Source organism: Myotis davidii, unplaced genomic scaffold (assembly GCF_000327345.1).
Source record: "Myotis davidii unplaced genomic scaffold, ASM32734v1 scaffold1094, whole genome shotgun sequence".
NCBI lineage: Eukaryota > Metazoa > Chordata > Mammalia > Chiroptera > Vespertilionidae > Myotis > Myotis davidii.
In genome coordinates, this window is record NW_006285318.1 from 150,184 (window position 1) to 166,637 (window position 16,454).

The 16,454-nt window shown below is 49.1% G+C and overlaps 1 protein-coding gene across 10 annotated transcripts in view; it reads right to left on the bottom strand.

Moving 5' to 3' along the window:
- Positions 1-341: 341 nt before the first annotated feature.
- Positions 342-16,454, bottom strand: part of KDM5C (lysine (K)-specific demethylase 5C) — a 31,353-nt gene continuing 15,240 nt past the window's right edge. For 4 of the 10 annotated variants that reach the window (XM_015559032.1, XM_015559031.1, XM_015559027.1 and 1 more), the window contains 14 exons: positions 11,170-11,289; positions 10,862-11,056; positions 7,794-7,975; positions 7,579-7,703; positions 7,304-7,451; positions 6,560-6,665; positions 5,506-5,864; positions 4,840-4,978; positions 4,187-4,366; positions 3,910-4,047; positions 3,148-3,747; positions 2,795-2,870; positions 2,462-2,661; positions 2,051-2,357 (listed from right to left, as the gene is read on the bottom strand). In XM_015559032.1, coding sequence (XP_015414518.1) covers positions 2,136-2,357; positions 2,462-2,661; positions 2,795-2,870; positions 3,148-3,747; positions 3,910-4,047; positions 4,187-4,366; positions 4,840-4,978; positions 5,506-5,864; positions 6,560-6,665; positions 7,304-7,451; positions 7,579-7,703; positions 7,794-7,975; positions 10,862-11,056; positions 11,170-11,289 — 2,790 coding nt within the window. In that variant the 3' untranslated portion in view covers positions 2,051-2,135. Of the gene's footprint in view, positions 2,358-2,461; positions 2,662-2,794; positions 2,871-3,147; positions 3,748-3,909; positions 4,048-4,186; positions 4,367-4,839; positions 4,979-5,505; positions 5,865-6,559; positions 6,666-7,303; positions 7,452-7,578; positions 7,704-7,793; positions 7,976-10,861; positions 11,057-11,169; positions 11,290-16,454 lie in introns of all 10 variants that reach the window. The other 6 variants (XM_015559036.1, XM_015559030.1, XM_015559029.1 and 3 more) reach the window with 3 other exon arrangements.

Consider the following 16,454-nt stretch of genomic DNA (forward strand, 5'->3'; position numbering starts at 1 on the left):
CCCCCAAGCACCCATTGCTCTGGCTTCCTCTTCTGTATCTTCATGGGCAGAGTGAACACAGAATATTCAGGACTAGTCGTTCTTGCCTTTGGAGGGAAAAGGACCCCTTTATAAATGGGATGCAGGCTGGCTAGTCTCCTTGCCAGAAGAACATGCATGCAAAGCCCCACATAAACATGTAAACACCCTCCTGTGATGATCCCTAATCCAGTCCACCATCTTCACTTTGGGGCCCAGAAGGGGAAAACATCTGCCCCAAATAAAGACGCCATCAGTATCTACATGTAAAAGTGAATTCGGCTCGAATATGCTGAGTGAAAGAACAGTCACAAAGGATCACATATTGTATGATTCCGTTTATATAAAATGTTCAAAATAGGCAAATCCATAGAGATTACTGGTGGCCTAGGAATGGGAAATGGGGGGGAGGGATGGATACCCAAGGAGTGTGGAATTCCTTTTTAGAATGATGAAACAATTCTAAAATCTCTTGCGATGATGGTTGCACAACTGGAATGTAAGCCACTGAACTGTATTGTTTAAGTGGGTGAACTGCACAGTATGTAAATTACATTACAATAAAGCTGTTTTTCAAAAGTGCATTCAGGTTGCAAATGACCACACATCTGAGCTTTAGTCCCATTTAAGGGGCAGAAAGAACCCTTGAGGGCGGAGAAAAATCAGGGCAGGGTCCCTGACTGGCGTATGGATTGGCCAGGAAGCATTCCAGAAAGAATGAGATTATATATATAATCTTGGTCTTCAGGGCAATGAAGCATCACGGACAGTTTGAAGCAGTAGAGTGACATGATCAGATCTGCGCTTTAGAAACAACCCTCTGATCTACTGAATTGTACATTTAAAGCAAGTACATTTTAGGGTGTGTAAATGAGACCTCAATAAAGCCAAAAAATCACTCTGGGGCTTGAGGACAGACAACGGCAGGAGTTAAGCGAGAGGTGCAGGGCCATCTGCGGGGAGGTGGGGAAACTGGCTGGGGGATGTGGGGAGACTCGGGATGTCCTCCCTCCAGGTAAGGAGAACCTGGTGGAACTCGGTTCCAGAGCCCAGCAGCCAGCCAGGCAGCTGCTCCACTGACGGGCGATGGAGGACTCACTGTTCTCCCCTTCGAAGAGAAATGCACTTCAGAAACATGTTTCCAAAAAACGTTGCTAAGGGTTTTATTTCTAACAAGAGGAAAATAATAAAATAAAATTAAAATAGGCTTCAGCTGGAACCAAGTTTCTTGTTTTGCTTTTTGTTTTCTTTTGAACAAATTAATTACACACCAACAATCTTGTTTTATTACAACAGGAACCCAGGAGGAGGAAAGGAGACGGGACGGGAAGGGAAGGTCCGGTGGCTGTGAGGACAAGCACCAAAAGCTTTCTTCAGATTGCAGGGAGCCCTGCTAGCTCCCCGACCAAATCATTTAAAAGACACTGTGAGCACAGCTATGTGGTTTCCTCCTCCTGGGTGGATCAGTCAGGAGAAGGGAGGAGAAGGGGAGGAAGGCGAGGGGAAAGTGAGGAAGGGCAAGGGGAGAGTGAGGGGGAGGGGAGGTTAGTGTAGCCTGGCCTGGCCAGGGCTGGAACTGGGGTGAGGGAGAGGAGAGTCCCCCAGTTTGCATATGCACTGGCCTTGTTTCTGGAATGGTGCTGGCCCAGCCTCAGCCACCCCCGGTCCCCCTGCCCATCCATCTGTCCATCTGCCTCAGGTGTCTGGGAATGCTGGTTAGAGGCTACCAGGGAGGGGGACTCCAGGGGCCGGCCCCCAGGAGCTGAGGTCTGAACAATACCTTGGAGTCAGAATACAAAAAGTCAAGGGACTCAGGGGTGGGCTGAGGTGGGGGGTGGCCATCCCCCCTACTCGCCCACCTCCCAAGAAGCAGGCTTGATGGTCAGAAAGAGGATCCTTGAGGCCAAGGGGGGGTCTCTGTCGGGGTCTGTGCCAGGCTCAGCCACTGTCACGACTGTTGCTGAGGCGGCTGCTGTGGGCAGGGCACGGGCAGCCGTGGAGTCAGAGTGGAGAAAGGGGCTGAGGGGCCCGAACTGGCCCCTGGGGCTGGCTCCAAGCCATTCTGATTCTCTTGGGTGCTGGGGCTGCCAGTGGTGGGCAGGGGTTGGGGAGGACCCTCAGCCCCCGTCTCCTCCTCCACCCTGTGCCCCCGTCTCCTCCTCCAGCTCCTCCTCCTCCTGGGCCTCCTCGGCCTCTGGCCCTGAGCTCCGGACCCTCTTTGGCTCTAGCTCCTCTCGGGCTGGGTCATCACCCTCCCCACCCCGATCCACCTTCCGCCGCCGCCGCCTCTCCAACGCCCGGCCCCGGCCCCGGCTCCCATGGCGCTCTGCCTTCTCCAGCTGTGATCACAGATGGGCAGAAAGAGGTGTGGGCCAGTGGTCAGGCCTGGGCTCCCCGGCTGCTTGGCCTGACCTCCTGGCCCTGCCCACAGTCCCTTCCTCACCTCCAGAAGTGTGCGGATCCGCTCCAGGTCTGGAGGCTGCCCAGCCTGCAGCAGCTGCCAGATGCTGTGGTTCTCATCCAGGGTCACCTCAAGCAGGTCCCCCTCCAACATGAGCTCCTCCAGGGGGGCCCGGGTTGCCTCAGGCAGCTCCAACACGGGGCCAGTCAACTGTGGCAACAGTGAGGACAGCAGCTCCAGGTCTGGGGGCGTTATGGAGACAGGCTGGGTTAGAGGCTGCCCCTGATTGCCTCCCCACCACCACGACAGAGCCCAGGACCACATGAGTCAAGTCTGCTCACATGCAATACACAGCCTGCCCGCATCTACACCTACCTCTCTTACCTGAGCCTTCCCCCGGGGCTACCTTCTCAGGACTGGTCACGCTGTCTCCGTTCTCCAAGCCCTGGGCCTGGCAGGGAGAGCAAGAGCGGGGAAGGGTAACTGAAGAACCAGGCTCCGTTCTTCCCCACAACCCGACACTTGGGGCTCCCCACTCCTGGAGTGGAAAGGCAGACACGGGCTGCCAGCGGGGAACAGTCCAGGCATCTGGACAGAATATAGAATGGGGCGGGGTGGGTGGGCCAAGGGAGGTGGAAGGTCAGAGATCAGGGACAGGGCTGGAGCCTACACAGGGGTGGGGGCTAGAAAAAGGAATTTGGGGACAATAGCTGGGCTGGGCAGCTCACCTTAGGCATATCCTTGCCACTCCCTTCTCTGAGAGGGTCAGAGGCAGGGGCTGAAGGGAGGGTAGGGGGCTCCTCAGGCCTGGGTTCAGCCTGTAGCCGCTGGCGCAGTTCAGTCAGCCGTCCCAACAGGGCAGAAACGTCCTCAGAGGCCAGAGCCTGCCTGGCACGGCCTTGCCAGCTGATGGCCCTCTCTGTGAGGCACTGCAAGGCCTCGCCCTCAGGCAGCCGCACGGGCAGTCTCTGCAGGGCTACCAGCAGGGCCAGGATGGTCTCCAGGCGCGGCCGCCGGGAGCGCATACACAGCGGACATAAGAATTTGGTGTCCCACTCCCACCAGGCCAGCAGTGGGGATGAGGGGGGACTGGGCCTCAGGGAGTTGAGGAGGCGGGGTACCGACACACATCGCCCGTGGAACCAGTCCTGACACAAGTCACACCGCAGAGCTCCCGCCCCGGCTGGCACCTGCCCACACACACAGATGGAGTTTGCCGAGGCGGCCGTGGTTGATGACGCCAGAGGACTGGGCTTGGTGGAGTTAGTGCGTCGCAGCTGCAGGATGCCCTCCTTCTCCTTCTGTTCCCCCTCCTTGAAGGCCACGATCTGCCATGCCGTGCCCAGGACAGGGGAGAGCAGGTCAGCAGCCCAGCCCCTCCCTTGTCGGATGCCATAAACATCCCACCCCTAACCGGGAGAACTAGGCCCAGGGTGCAAGTGGTCTGCCTGTGGCCACCCAGTTCTCCCCATCCAGCCCAAGCTCCTTACCACAGAGCCTGGGTCCCTGAGGTCCTGCGCAGACAGCCCCAGCAGCTCTGTGTCAGACTTGTACAACCCCAGCTCCTTCTCCATCCACCGGCTGCGCTTGGTGCTGTCTGAGCCGGCGTCTGCACATGGGCAGAGCACCTGAGGCAGGCAGAGGGGGCATGATGGGCTTCCCCTGCCCCCCCGCCCTTCCCTTCCCTCCCAGAACCCCCAAGCCCCTATGTTCTTCTCATGCCAGCCAGGCCAGAGGTGGGGAAGCTGGAGTCAGGTCCCGCCTCACCTCCAGGAGCGTGTAGCAGGAATTCTTCTTGAGGAAGGTCTTTGAGGCCTTCTCCCGCCAGGAGTGTGCCGTCAGCACCTGCAGCTCTAGCTGCCTCAGCTCCTCCAACCCCACGGGTAGGTCCCGGCCCACGGCCACCAGGCCCTCCAAATCATCCAAGCAGGGATAGTGGTCACCGTTCTGGGACAGGGGGAAGACAAAGCTCAATTCAACATGCCAACATCTACTGATGCTGCCGTGTCCGGCCCTGAGCTGGGAAGATGGAGCAGACTTCACAATGCAGAGGCAGCATAAAACCGGGCTCGACCTAAGACAAGCACACCCACGTGGCTCTCCCTAGAACTCCTATAGCCAGTGGCCCAGCCCCCACATATCCAGTCTGCCCCCAGGCCCACCAGTTCTTTTATTGTGCTTTGCCTCTTCTACCTGCCCTGCCCCCACCATTCTCACCCTCATCAGCCTCCTCTCTTCTCTTAGGCCAGTCTCGCAACCCCTCCTCAGGCTGCTCACTAAGCACATTTTGCCTCTTCACAATGTGCTGGCTGTTCCTCTCTCTGGCCAAGCCAACCCCACCCACAACCCAATATATGGCCTCTCTCCTGGTTGGCTTGAAGGTCTGGGGTAGAGGGAGAGGGAGTCGACAGGGTCCTCACTTGGATCTCATCCACATCAGCAATCCAGGCCCGGGCCTTAGCAAGAGCCTCCTTGAGAGCCTGGATGTTGGGCAGGTGAACAGGAATGTTTTCTGCCTCATGGATTATGGCCTCCAGTGTGGCTGGTGGATGCTTCTGCCTGAAGGTAGGGAAAAAAGAGGCCTCAGCCTGGGGTGGTCTGTCTGACCAGAAACCCAGCCTGACTACCAGATACAGCGGTGTGAGCCCCTGCGGCTGCCACGTGGGCCTACTTGCATGTATTGTGCCTACGGGTGGCTGCCAGTCACTGCTGGCAGCGCCTACACACACAACCTTGGGCTGTACTTTGTCATGTTGCCCTGTGTGTGATGTTTTTCTACCAATGTGTATCCATCTGCCTGTCGGTGCTTGTGCTCGTGTGCACCTGCAAAGGGAGTCCTCCGTGCACGCGGACTGTCCACCTCTGCTTCCCCACAAAGACTGCCTCTATGTGTATACGGAGTTTTGTTTTGGTTTGTTTTTTAAAGATAAGATAGGGAACGAAAAAGGGAAGGAGAGTCAATACACCAACACAGGAGCCTGGTACCCAAGGCCACCCACAGGAATCATCTTCAGCTTCTCTACTAACTCCGAAGGTTGGGGAAGGGCAGAGAGGGGAAGAGGCTGGTCCCAGCACCAGACACTCACCTGGCCTCCAAGCAGAGGTGGGCCTTCTCCTCCCAGCGTTCGGCGATGGTCAGCAGCTCCTGCAGCTCGGCCCGGGCCTTATCCACAGCGGGGCTAGGGGCTACACTGGCACCCGCCAGCAGCAGTCCTCGCATGACAGCCAGGGTGCCCCTTCGGGCTGAGGGGGCCAACGTGCGTTTCACCTCATCCAGCCACCGTGCCTGTTCCACCTGCCGCTGGAGCTGCTGGGCCTCGGGCACCTCCACTCCCAGCTGCCGCCCTCTCTCCAACAAGGACTGCAGGAGCCCTGGGCTGGAGGGCAGTGAGGCCAGGGCCTCACGGGCCTCAGCCTGGTAGGCCTCCACCTGGTCCAGAACACCCTACCGGGACACAGATGAAGAACACACCCTTCAGCTGGGCTCGCTTCCAGGTCCCACCACCAGATCCCCCCACCACCTACCTTCTCACCCTTCAGTATTGGGAAGACAACCTAACATGAGCTGGGCTCCCCTCCCTCGCCGTGCCCCGAGACACTGGTCCCTAGCACTCACTGCCTATTTGAATACCCTTGGGGATTTGTTTAAAAAATGCAGATTCCTGGGCCCCACCCCAAGATTCGTAATAGGGGCTGGTGAGGAGTCTCTGCTTATTTAAGTCCCCAGAGGGTTCTGAGGTACGGCACCAGGGCACCCTCCTCGCTCTGCTATGCTTGGCCCTCACAAGTCCCTCCACTCACACCAGTGCCCATGGCTTTCTCCATCCCACTCTTACCTTCCTCAGCTTGACTCAGCTCCCCAGGCTCACAAACACCCTCGTACTTCCTCCTTTTCCTCTTTTACCTCCACCAGGAAACCTTCCCTTGACTTTGCATTCTATACTCATGCCTTTGCCACCTGTCCCTCACATCCCAGCCCTAAGAGGCAGCCACAAGCGCTTTGGCCGCCTGCTTCCCATTATTTTCTCACATGTCTTGCCTAAATATTGATGCCTTTTAAGGGAGCCAAGCGTGGCCGGCTGCCCAGGTCCCTCAACCCGCCTGAGCATTCAGGGGCACTCCAAGACCACCTCTACTTACCTTAACATCTCCAATCTGGTGCATGGCGCACGGCAGGTTGCTCATCTGGTCCAGAAAGGCCCGGAGCTCGGCCAGGGTCATCTGCACATCAGCTACCCTGTGGGGACTGTGAAATTTCACATGTGGGGTTTCAAGTCCCCTCCTTCCATGTCTTTGCTGAGACCTAACACTTTTCCTCACAACTTCCCACCTTGATCTCTCATGCTTCAGCTTCCCCGGGGGGGGGGGGGGGGGGGAGGTTCCCAGATTCAAGCGCATTCATATGAGGAGAACACTTGTTCCCTTACCTTCTAAAATAGAAATAATGGTACTATCCTCACTAGGTTGTTATGAGGATTAACAACAATAAGAGAGGAATATAGGATATATTTGGGAAGGGGGCGCTTAGAAATTCATTGATGGTCACAGAAGCTGGACTTTTCAATTCATCCTCTACTGTGAGCTGTCAGGTTTATGCTTCAAGGCCCCTAAGCCTTCCACCAGTCCTCCCTGCCCACATGTTCCCTCAACCTGTCTGAGATCTCCCCCAGGTATTGAAATAAAGGAACATTTCTAGCTTTCTTAGGACCGAGATACTCTTCTCCCTTCTAATTGCCTGGTCTCTGCCCTCCTCCCATCACCTCCCAGACCACCTTGAACTTGTCAGCTTCCTACTGCTGTCGCCTGTCTGGTGGCACTCAGAGTCCATCCCTCGCAGCACTTTTCCTAGGTGCCACGTGCACCCAACACCTCGTGATGCCATACCCAGCTTCCTGGCCGCTGACCAGGCCCAGTGCCCGGGACACACAAGCCTCTGCCTCACTCAGGCAGTTCTTTAGTCGTTGCAGCAGCTCACTGTTCGGGAACCTCCGCTCACGAGCCTCAGACTCCAGTGCTCTCAGCTCTTCAAGGCCTGGAGAGAGAATGAGAGCGGCAAGGAGTAGGCAGCATTGAGTAAAGGCAGAGCAAGAGGGTGGGGGCACAGAAGAAAAGGGAGTAGAACTTGCCTGTGGAGTCCCTCCGACCCCCCCATCACTCACTGCGCTTCCGCCCATCCTCCACCTCCAGGGCCACTCGCACTTTGTTGGCCCAGGTGTCAAAGGACTCAGCCCGAACCTTCAGCTTATGTAGCATGGCAGGGAGCTCATCCAAGGTGTAGCGATACCTGGAGGAAGAGGGCAGAGAAGAGCACCTCTCGCCCCGCTCTGCATCTCCCTCCTCAGCCCACTTCCTCCAGGTAGGCCCCCCTGCTCACCGCAGGTACTGCCGGCTACTGGAGCACTTGCAGAGGTCATTGATGTGGGAAAGGCAGACAAGGCCGTCTGGACAGTCGTAGCAGGCCAGGGCTGATAGGAAGCACGTGGTCTTACACTTGATGCACTGACGCTCATCATCCGGGAGCAGCTCGAAAGCTTCTCGCTCAGCTTCAGTGATGCCCTGGGGGCAGTTCGACCCACGCTTATTATATGGAACCAGAACAGGGCCCACATCTCAGCCACCACTGAGCCCCGTGTTAGAAACCAAGCTATGCTGAGAGCTGGGGGGGAGCTCAGACTTCAAGGAGCACCCTGCCTCTATGAAGTCCAGACTCTCACAGCTGGGAGAATCAGACGGCCCAGGGGAAGATCAGTGTGGGCTGAGTGGAACAATTAGGTACGACTGGCATCAGCTATAAGGGCCTTTTGGGTGGAAGAACATAAGGAAAGTGGTAACCAAGGCACCAGAGAGGTGGCAAGGTGTGGGAGTAGGCAGGAGAAAGGCCATGCACTGGGGAACGAGGCTGGCTTCTAGCCAACTCAGCGCCTACTGTGTTCCAGGCACTGTGCTGGCTGCTTAGCAGGCAGGCCTCACTGCGTGCACATACATAAGTTCCAGAAATAAAACCTGTGCCTGTCTCCACTGTTTAAAGATACAATTTTTCCCCCAAACCTAATAAGCAATGACTTCATCTGTTGCTCAGATGAAGAAAAAGCAATCCATTCCAAAAAATGGAGGACAAGCTGGCTTTGTGGGAGGAATTGAAAGATAATACAACGCTACCATTATGAGCAATTTCAGGGATTTTAAAGGGACATTTGGATTCTTAACAGTTTTTATCTTGTATTTCTTTAACACCTATTCTTTACATAAAATATGATGTCCAGTGCATATTACAAATCCCACTTGGCCACTTACTAGCTGTGTGATCTTGAATAAATTATTTAAACCTCTTTAGGTCTTGTAAAATGGAGATAATGGTACCAGTCTCGTTGGGTTGTTATGAGGACTAACAAAGATAAAGCAACTAAGGACTTAGAAAAGTATCTTAACACTTAGAATAAGTGGAACCATATAAAAGCCAAATAGCCAAAGCAATCGTGTGAAAAAAGAACAAAGCTGGAGGTAACACAGTTCCTGATTTCAAATTATACTACAAGGCTATAGTAATCAAAACAGCATGGTACTGGCATAAAAACAGACACATAGACCAATGAAACAGACTTGAGAGCCCTGAAATAAACTCCTACATAGATACTGTCAACTAATCTTTTTGACAAGGGAGCCCAGACTATTCAATGGGGAAAGAATAGTCTCTTTAATAAATGATGCTGGGAAAAGTAGATAATCACATGCAAAAGAATGAAACTGGACCCTATCTTTCACCACTCACAAAAAGTAACTTGAAATAGATTAAAGACATAAGCAGAAGACCCGAAACCATAAAACTCCTAGAAGAAAACGTAAGAAAAACATCTCCCTGACATTGGTCTTGGCAACAATTTTTTTGCATGATACCAAAAGCTCAAATAAAAAGCTAAAATAAGTGGGACTAAACCAAACTAGAAAGCTTCTGCACAGCAAAAAATAAATATAATCAACAAAATGAAAAGCCAACATATGGAATGACAGAAAATATTTGCAAATCATATATCTGATAAAGGGTTAATATTCAAAATATACAAAGATACAAATATACAACTCAATGGCAAAAAACAAACAATTCAACTGGGCAAATGTGGTGCTTTTAAGAAGGCAGCTGAACTACACTCATCTACACACACAACTGTCACATGCTTATGAGAAATCTATTCAAGGAGGGCTGCCCTCTACTTGGTGATTTTACCTTAGTGTGAGCTATTAAACCATCTGAATGTAATAAAATGGCATTTCCTAAGAAGTGTTCCATATTTCAACCATTTTCTTCATGTATTAATATTACCAATAATAGCAGCTGCTACATAGCAAATGCTACAGATGCTATTACTACAGATGCTTTGACATAAGTCACCTTACTCATGCTTTACCACCTTGTTAGTTAAGTATTTATTTCCATTTTACAGTGTGGGAAAGTGAGACTATGAGAGGTTAAGTGACTTGAAAAGGTCATCCAGCCAATCCGCATATGCCAGCCTTCCTTGCTGGGTTATTTAAATAATAATGAATAGCAGCTATACTAGCACTTGCTATGGCTCAGTTACTTAATATACATCTTAATCTACGCAGCTTTCAAAAAGGTAAGCACTGAGTCGGTGTGGCTCCGTGGTTGAGTGCCAACCCATGAACTGAGAGGTCACGGTTTGATTCCCGGTCAGGGCACATGCTCGGGTTGTGGGCTCGATCCCCAGTAGAGGGCGTGCAGGAGGCAGCCAATCAATGATTCTCTCTCATCATTGATGTTTCTCTCCCTCTCTCTTTCTCTCCCTTCCTCTCTCTGAAACAAATAAAAACATCCTATATAATAAAAGGCTAATATGCAAATCAACCAAATGGTGGAATGACTGGTCGCTATGACATGCACTGACCACCAGGGGGCAGACACTCGACGCAGGAGCTGCCCCCTGGTGGTCAGTGTGCTCCCACAGGGGGAGCACCGCTCAGCCACATGCCCTGAGCCAGGCTCAAGGCTGGTAAGTGCAGTGGCGGTGGCAGGAGCCTCTCCTGCCTCCAAGGCAGTGCTAAGGCCTAAGCCATCAGTCGGGCATCCTCCGAGGGCTCTCGGACTGCAAAGGGGTGCAGACAGGGCTGAGGGGACCCCCCCACCCGCATGAATTTTGTGCACCAAGCCTCTAGGTAAAAATAAAAACAAACCAAAAAGATAAGCACTATTATAATCCCCGTTTTTCAGACAGGGATTCTGATATTCAGTGAAGTAAATTAACTTCCTTGTGGTTGTTGGTAAATGGGAGAGCAGGGAACGGGACGTAGTTCCCCATCCAGACGCATCTAGCTCTTTTTACTACTCCCTGAGAATAGAAGCTACAGTTACTTCTTGGGGTCCCCCCTCCTTCCCCCGACTCTGCCATGCTAGGGTGTCTGATCCAGGGCACTCTCCCCACCACTCACTTTTTCCAGCAGAGCCTTTCGCAGACGCCGCTCCTCCTGAACCATGATGAACATCTCCTTATGCACAGCTGCTGCCAGGTTCAGGTCCAGCTTCTCTGGGCAGGCAGCCATCTTGCATATGAGCTCCTCATGGGAGAAGACACAGTATCTACGGAGTCGGCGGTAGTGCTCAATGCACTGGCGCCCAGCTGGCAACTGTGGACAGGTTCAAAGTTGAGTTTGGCCAAATGTGGAGACCCGCGGTGCCTCAGCTTCCCCATAACCCTCTTCCTGCTTCTCCCTTCCAGCCTACCACACTCCGGACTCACCCAGTCAGCAGTGCAAAAGTTGACAGCCTCAGCAAAATTGTAGCCTTGGTTGAAGCCACTGTGGTAAGCGCGAGGGAAGGTAATGACGAATTCTCCTGCACACTGGTTGGTGCGGACAACCTGAGAAAGAAAGGCCAAAATCACTGAGACAGAGGTTTTCCACCGTCTGCAGAAACCTGATCTATAGTAAGTGCAGGGTACTTATGGAGACAAAGGAAAGCCTGAGGAACACAGTCTGACAACAGATTCCCAGACCCTCAAACTGTGAAAGGACTGACCATTGGTCTCTAGATCTCAAGGTTTTGTGTTGACAGATGGCAGGAAAATTGGAGTCAAAAGTAAGAACTGTACACACCAAAATATTTCAGCCTCACTAGTAATTTTTATAAAAATTTAAAATATCACCTTTCATTAAGCTAGTCAAGGTTCTTTCATTAGAATATTTTTATCAGTCGTATATGCAGCTTCAAGAGCCAAATGGTTCTACGGCGTTTGATATAAAACCACTAGACCCTGCCATTCTCCACTCCCCAGAGCCAAATGCTTTCACCTCTTCTTATTTTGGCATTTACTTTAATACTGAGCAACATGCCTCTAGGCTAAATCAAAAACAGCCTACATCTCAATTTGCTTAATTTTCTATGCATGTATTAGTAATTTAATCCCTACCTTTTGGACAAGTGTCCAACTCTGCTGTCTATGTTTTCACATTTCTGTAAGCCTCTCATGGAGCCTTATGATCTGTTCCAATCTGGACCAGCTGTCCCTCCTGGATTATCACTCTCCTGTGAAGGATCACCTGTGTTCCCAGATCCCACGTTTTCCTCTTTCTTGGTTTTTGGTTTATTCCTTTGCTGTGCTTGAGCACATTCTCTTCTCTAGCTTACTGAGAAACGATGGGAAGAGTTTTTTTTGTTTTGTTTTGTTTTAAATTGCATATAGAATCCTAAGTTGAAAATCATTTGAAGGCATGGCTCTAGTCTTCTAGATATCAGTATTACTTTTGAAAACTCTGATGCCATTCTGATTACTAATGCTTTGAATTAAACCTGTTTTCTCTCTCAGAAAGCTTGTAGGATTTTTCTGGTCCCAGTGTTAAACATGAAAATCCACCAGATATACCTTGGTGTAGGTCCATTTTCATTCACGTACTGGGTAGGCCCTTTGATTCCAGAAACTCAGTCGGTCAGTTCAGGGACATTTTCTTCAATGATTTCATTAACGACTTGATCCTTTCAGTTTTTCTGTATTTTCTTTTCAGAACTCCTATTATTTATTGAGCCTCCTAAATAAATTCTGTAATTTTCTCTACATTTGTCCATATTTATCTTTTTATCCTATTTTTTTCTAGATTTCCTTAATTATTCATCTTCTAACATTTTTTGATTTTTTAAAATTTTTCAGTTTTGCTAGCATAATTTTAATTTCCAAGAGCTCTTTTTTGTTCTCTGTATGCTCTTTTAAAATAGTAATTGTTCTTATTTCATGTTTGCAATATATACTCATCTCTAAAGTTAATGAGGTTTATTTTCTTTTCCTTTTTATTTTTTTTAATATATTTTATTGATTTTTTACAGAGAGGAAGGGAGAGAGATAGAGAGTTAGAAACTTCGATGAGAGAGAAACATCGATCAGCTGCCTCTTGCACATCTCCTACTGGGGATGTGCCCACAACCCAGGCACATGCCCTTGACCGGAATCGAACCTGGGACCTTTCAGTCCACAGGCCGACGCTCTATCCACTGAGCCAAACCGGTTTCGGCTTCTTTTCCTTTTTAAAGTTTACTTCTCCCTGCCTATGCTGTTTCTCCAGGTTGCTTTTTCCCGTTTGGTTCCATTTTGTTTTCTACAGTTTCCTTGATTGTATGTTAATTTGTGGCTACTTATATTTAAGAGTAAGAAATGAAAAAAATAAATAGAAACTCTGAAAGCATAGTTGTTAATTTTGTCAACTGTGAGCTGCATTGTAGGGTGATCTGGCTGAGCCATTCAGTTTGGGAAACTCTAGGTTTTTCCTTTTGGGCCAGATTCCTGAAGGAAAAAAAGTGTGACTGCCAGTGTTCTGAGAGCCAAGTAGAGGAATATGGCTGGGAACCTCAGCATCCAGTCTGTATATAACAAGAATTCCTACTATTGTCACTGTACCTCCACCCTCAACTGTACCTAGAATATCTCAATCCAGAGATCTTCTATTTTAACCTCTTCAAAATTAAATTTCCTGTCTGTTGCTGGAGTGAGGGAGGGTCGTATTTCCAGCTGCCCAGAATGGGAGGGTATCTCACAGCTTCTTATAGAGACATGAACCAATCCTTATTTTCACCTCATTCTCTTTATTCCCAGAATGCCTGGTGCCACCAACTATTACACTTTTGGGGGATTGTGAGGTATAAATCAGGTTGGTTCTCAGATATACCAGTACTGACTTAAGAATGAATTTTCTCGTTTTCTAGTTTCAAGCATTTTGTTTATCATTGTCTTCTCTCTTGTTTTTCCATCTGTTTTTTTTACCTTAAATAAAAACCCTCTGTGCCATTTTAGTGGAGTTTCAGTATAGAATGGAAGTATCCATCTTTATGTTTAATTCACCATCTTTACCGAGAAGTCTCATAAAGTTTTCTAAGATGAATATTCAATGCTGATAAAGACAAAGTGAAATAGGTAGTATCAATGAGGGGACAAATAACCTCTACTCTCTAGAAAGCAAAACTGCTAATAAATATCAAAAAACCTAAGATATTTATATCCTTCAATCCAACGATTCCTCTGCTAGGATTCTAGATTAATGTGGAGAGAATTAATATCCTAACAATACTGAATCTTCCCATTAGTGAAAACACCTACATATTTATTCAGGTCACGCATCGACCCCCACCTCCAATACATTTTCTTCTTAAATCTATCCCTATTTAGAGGCAACATTAGCATTTCTTGCCTGTATTATAGCACTGGGCCCCATTACCAACCACTAGAAGTTCCAAAAAATGCGAATCTGACCCTACCGAGAAGCCCTCACTTGAATCCCTATTTCCACGTGATAGAGTCATGGCCAGACAGGCAAATTCTTCCTCTTCCTTCCTTTGTGCTTTTGTGGCCGCCTTCCTAAGGACCCAGTCTGTTTTCTTTTGTAGCACCTCTAACATTTTATCCTACTTGTTACCTGTCCTCCACCCATCTGTGCATACCCGTAGGGCAGGGACAGGTTTATCTACCTTTGGGGTGATGACCAGAGGCCTTGCACACAGAGGGAGTTCTAGCAATATCTGTTGAATGATCTAGTTCCAGCCTTAATTTTAAAGATGTGAAAAATGAGTCCCAGAGAAGTCTCAAATAGCAGAGCCAGAAATAGAACCTAACGCTCCCGACTCTTTGTCTCAACCTACCCTCTCTTGTTGGGAATGTCCATCAACTGGTGAATGATAAACAAAACATGGTATACCCCTACAATGGAAAATTATCTGTATAAAGGCCTAAGTGACCATTACACTGGAACGACCAGAACGACTAGTCGCTATGACACACACTGACCACCAAGGGGCAGATGCTCAATGCAGGAGCTGCCCCCTGATGGTCAGTGCACTCCCACAGGGGGAAGGACTGCTCAGCCAGAAGCCGGGCTCACGCGAGCACAGCAGCAGTGGCAGGAGCCTCTCCCGCCTCCACAGCAGCACTAAGGATGTCCGACTGCTGGCTTAGGTAAGGAGCGAGGGGTCCCAAACTGCGAGAGGGATGTGTGATTGCCGGCTTAGGCTCTTGGGGAGTGGGCCTAAGCCAGCAGGCGGACATCCCCTAAGGGGTCCCAGACTGTGAGAGGGCACAGGCCAGGCTGACGGAGTGCCCCCCCCTCCAGTGCACGAATTTCATGCACCGGGCCTCTAGTTCCATTATAAAAAGAAACAAAGTTCTGACACAGGCTATAATATGAATTTTGAAAAGATTAGGCTAAGTGAAAGAAGCCAGACACAAAAGACTACGTATTATTGTATTTATATAAACTATCTACAAGAGACAAATCTGTAGAAATAGAAGGCAGATTAGTGCTTGTTTGGGACTAAGGGTCGGAATGGAGATTGACTGCAAAGGGGCGTGGGCATGAAGTACCTTTTTGGGGTGATAAAAATGTTCTAAAACTGGATTGTGGCGATGGTGTAACACAACTCTGTAAATTTGCTCAACTGTATACTTAAAATGCGTGAATTTTATGGTATGTAAATTGTACTGCAAGAAAGCTATTTTTTTTAAAAGGCGACATTTTTTTATTGATTTTTAGAGAGAGAAAGGGAAGGGGAGAGAAACATCGATATGAGAGTGTAACATCTATTGGCTGCCTCCTACACGCCCACTACTGGGGATGAGCCTGCAACCCAGGCATATGTCCTGATCAGAAATTGAACTGGCAACCTTTTGGTGCACTGGATGAGGCCCAAACAACTGAGTCACACTGGCCAGGGCAAGACTTGCTATTTTTAAAAAGGTGGTTATAAACAGTTCTTAGTAAGGAAGAAAAAATCATTCCAGTCCAGCACTGTCCAATATACCAGCCACATATGCTTTTAAATTCTCTAGTAGCCACATTAAAAAAATAAAACATGCAATTAATTTCAATATATTTTATTTAACTTAATATAGCTGCCATATTACCATTTTAATGTGTAACTGGTATACAAAAGTATTAGTGAGATATTGTTTTGTACTAAGTCTTGAAATCCAACGTGTTTTAACTTTCAGTTAGGACTAGTCATGCTTCCGGTGCTCAGAGACCACATGTGGCTAGTAGCTACCAAACTGGACAGTGCCATTCTAGGTCATTAAACTTACAAGAAAAGATTATAAAATCTACACACTGATTATTGCTATGTCAAAATTTACATAGAAAAAAAACAACAGATGGAAATATAAAATGTGAACGAAATAAGGATGGCCTCTCTATTTCCATTTTTTGGGAAGAGGGCATGTTTCTTTTATAATGAAAATAATAGTTATACTATAGATCTATAAAAAGAAATGGCCTTTTCTCACCAAAGAGGAAGGAGGGGTCAGGCTAAAGATAGCTCTGGGGGAGCTCCAACTGGATAAACTGCAGCCTGCCAACATGAGAATCTGAAAATCACAGATGCCTTGGATTGAGGGATACTGCCATGAGCAAGAGAAATGCTGTGGCCGCAAAGAGTGTATATTTAAAAGTCTGTGATAAAGTTTTTTTAAAAAAGAGGTAAGAACTAAGCAGCTACATATATATGCATCTTTTTTGTAATTGATTTTTTTTTAGAGAGGGGAAAGAAGAGGGA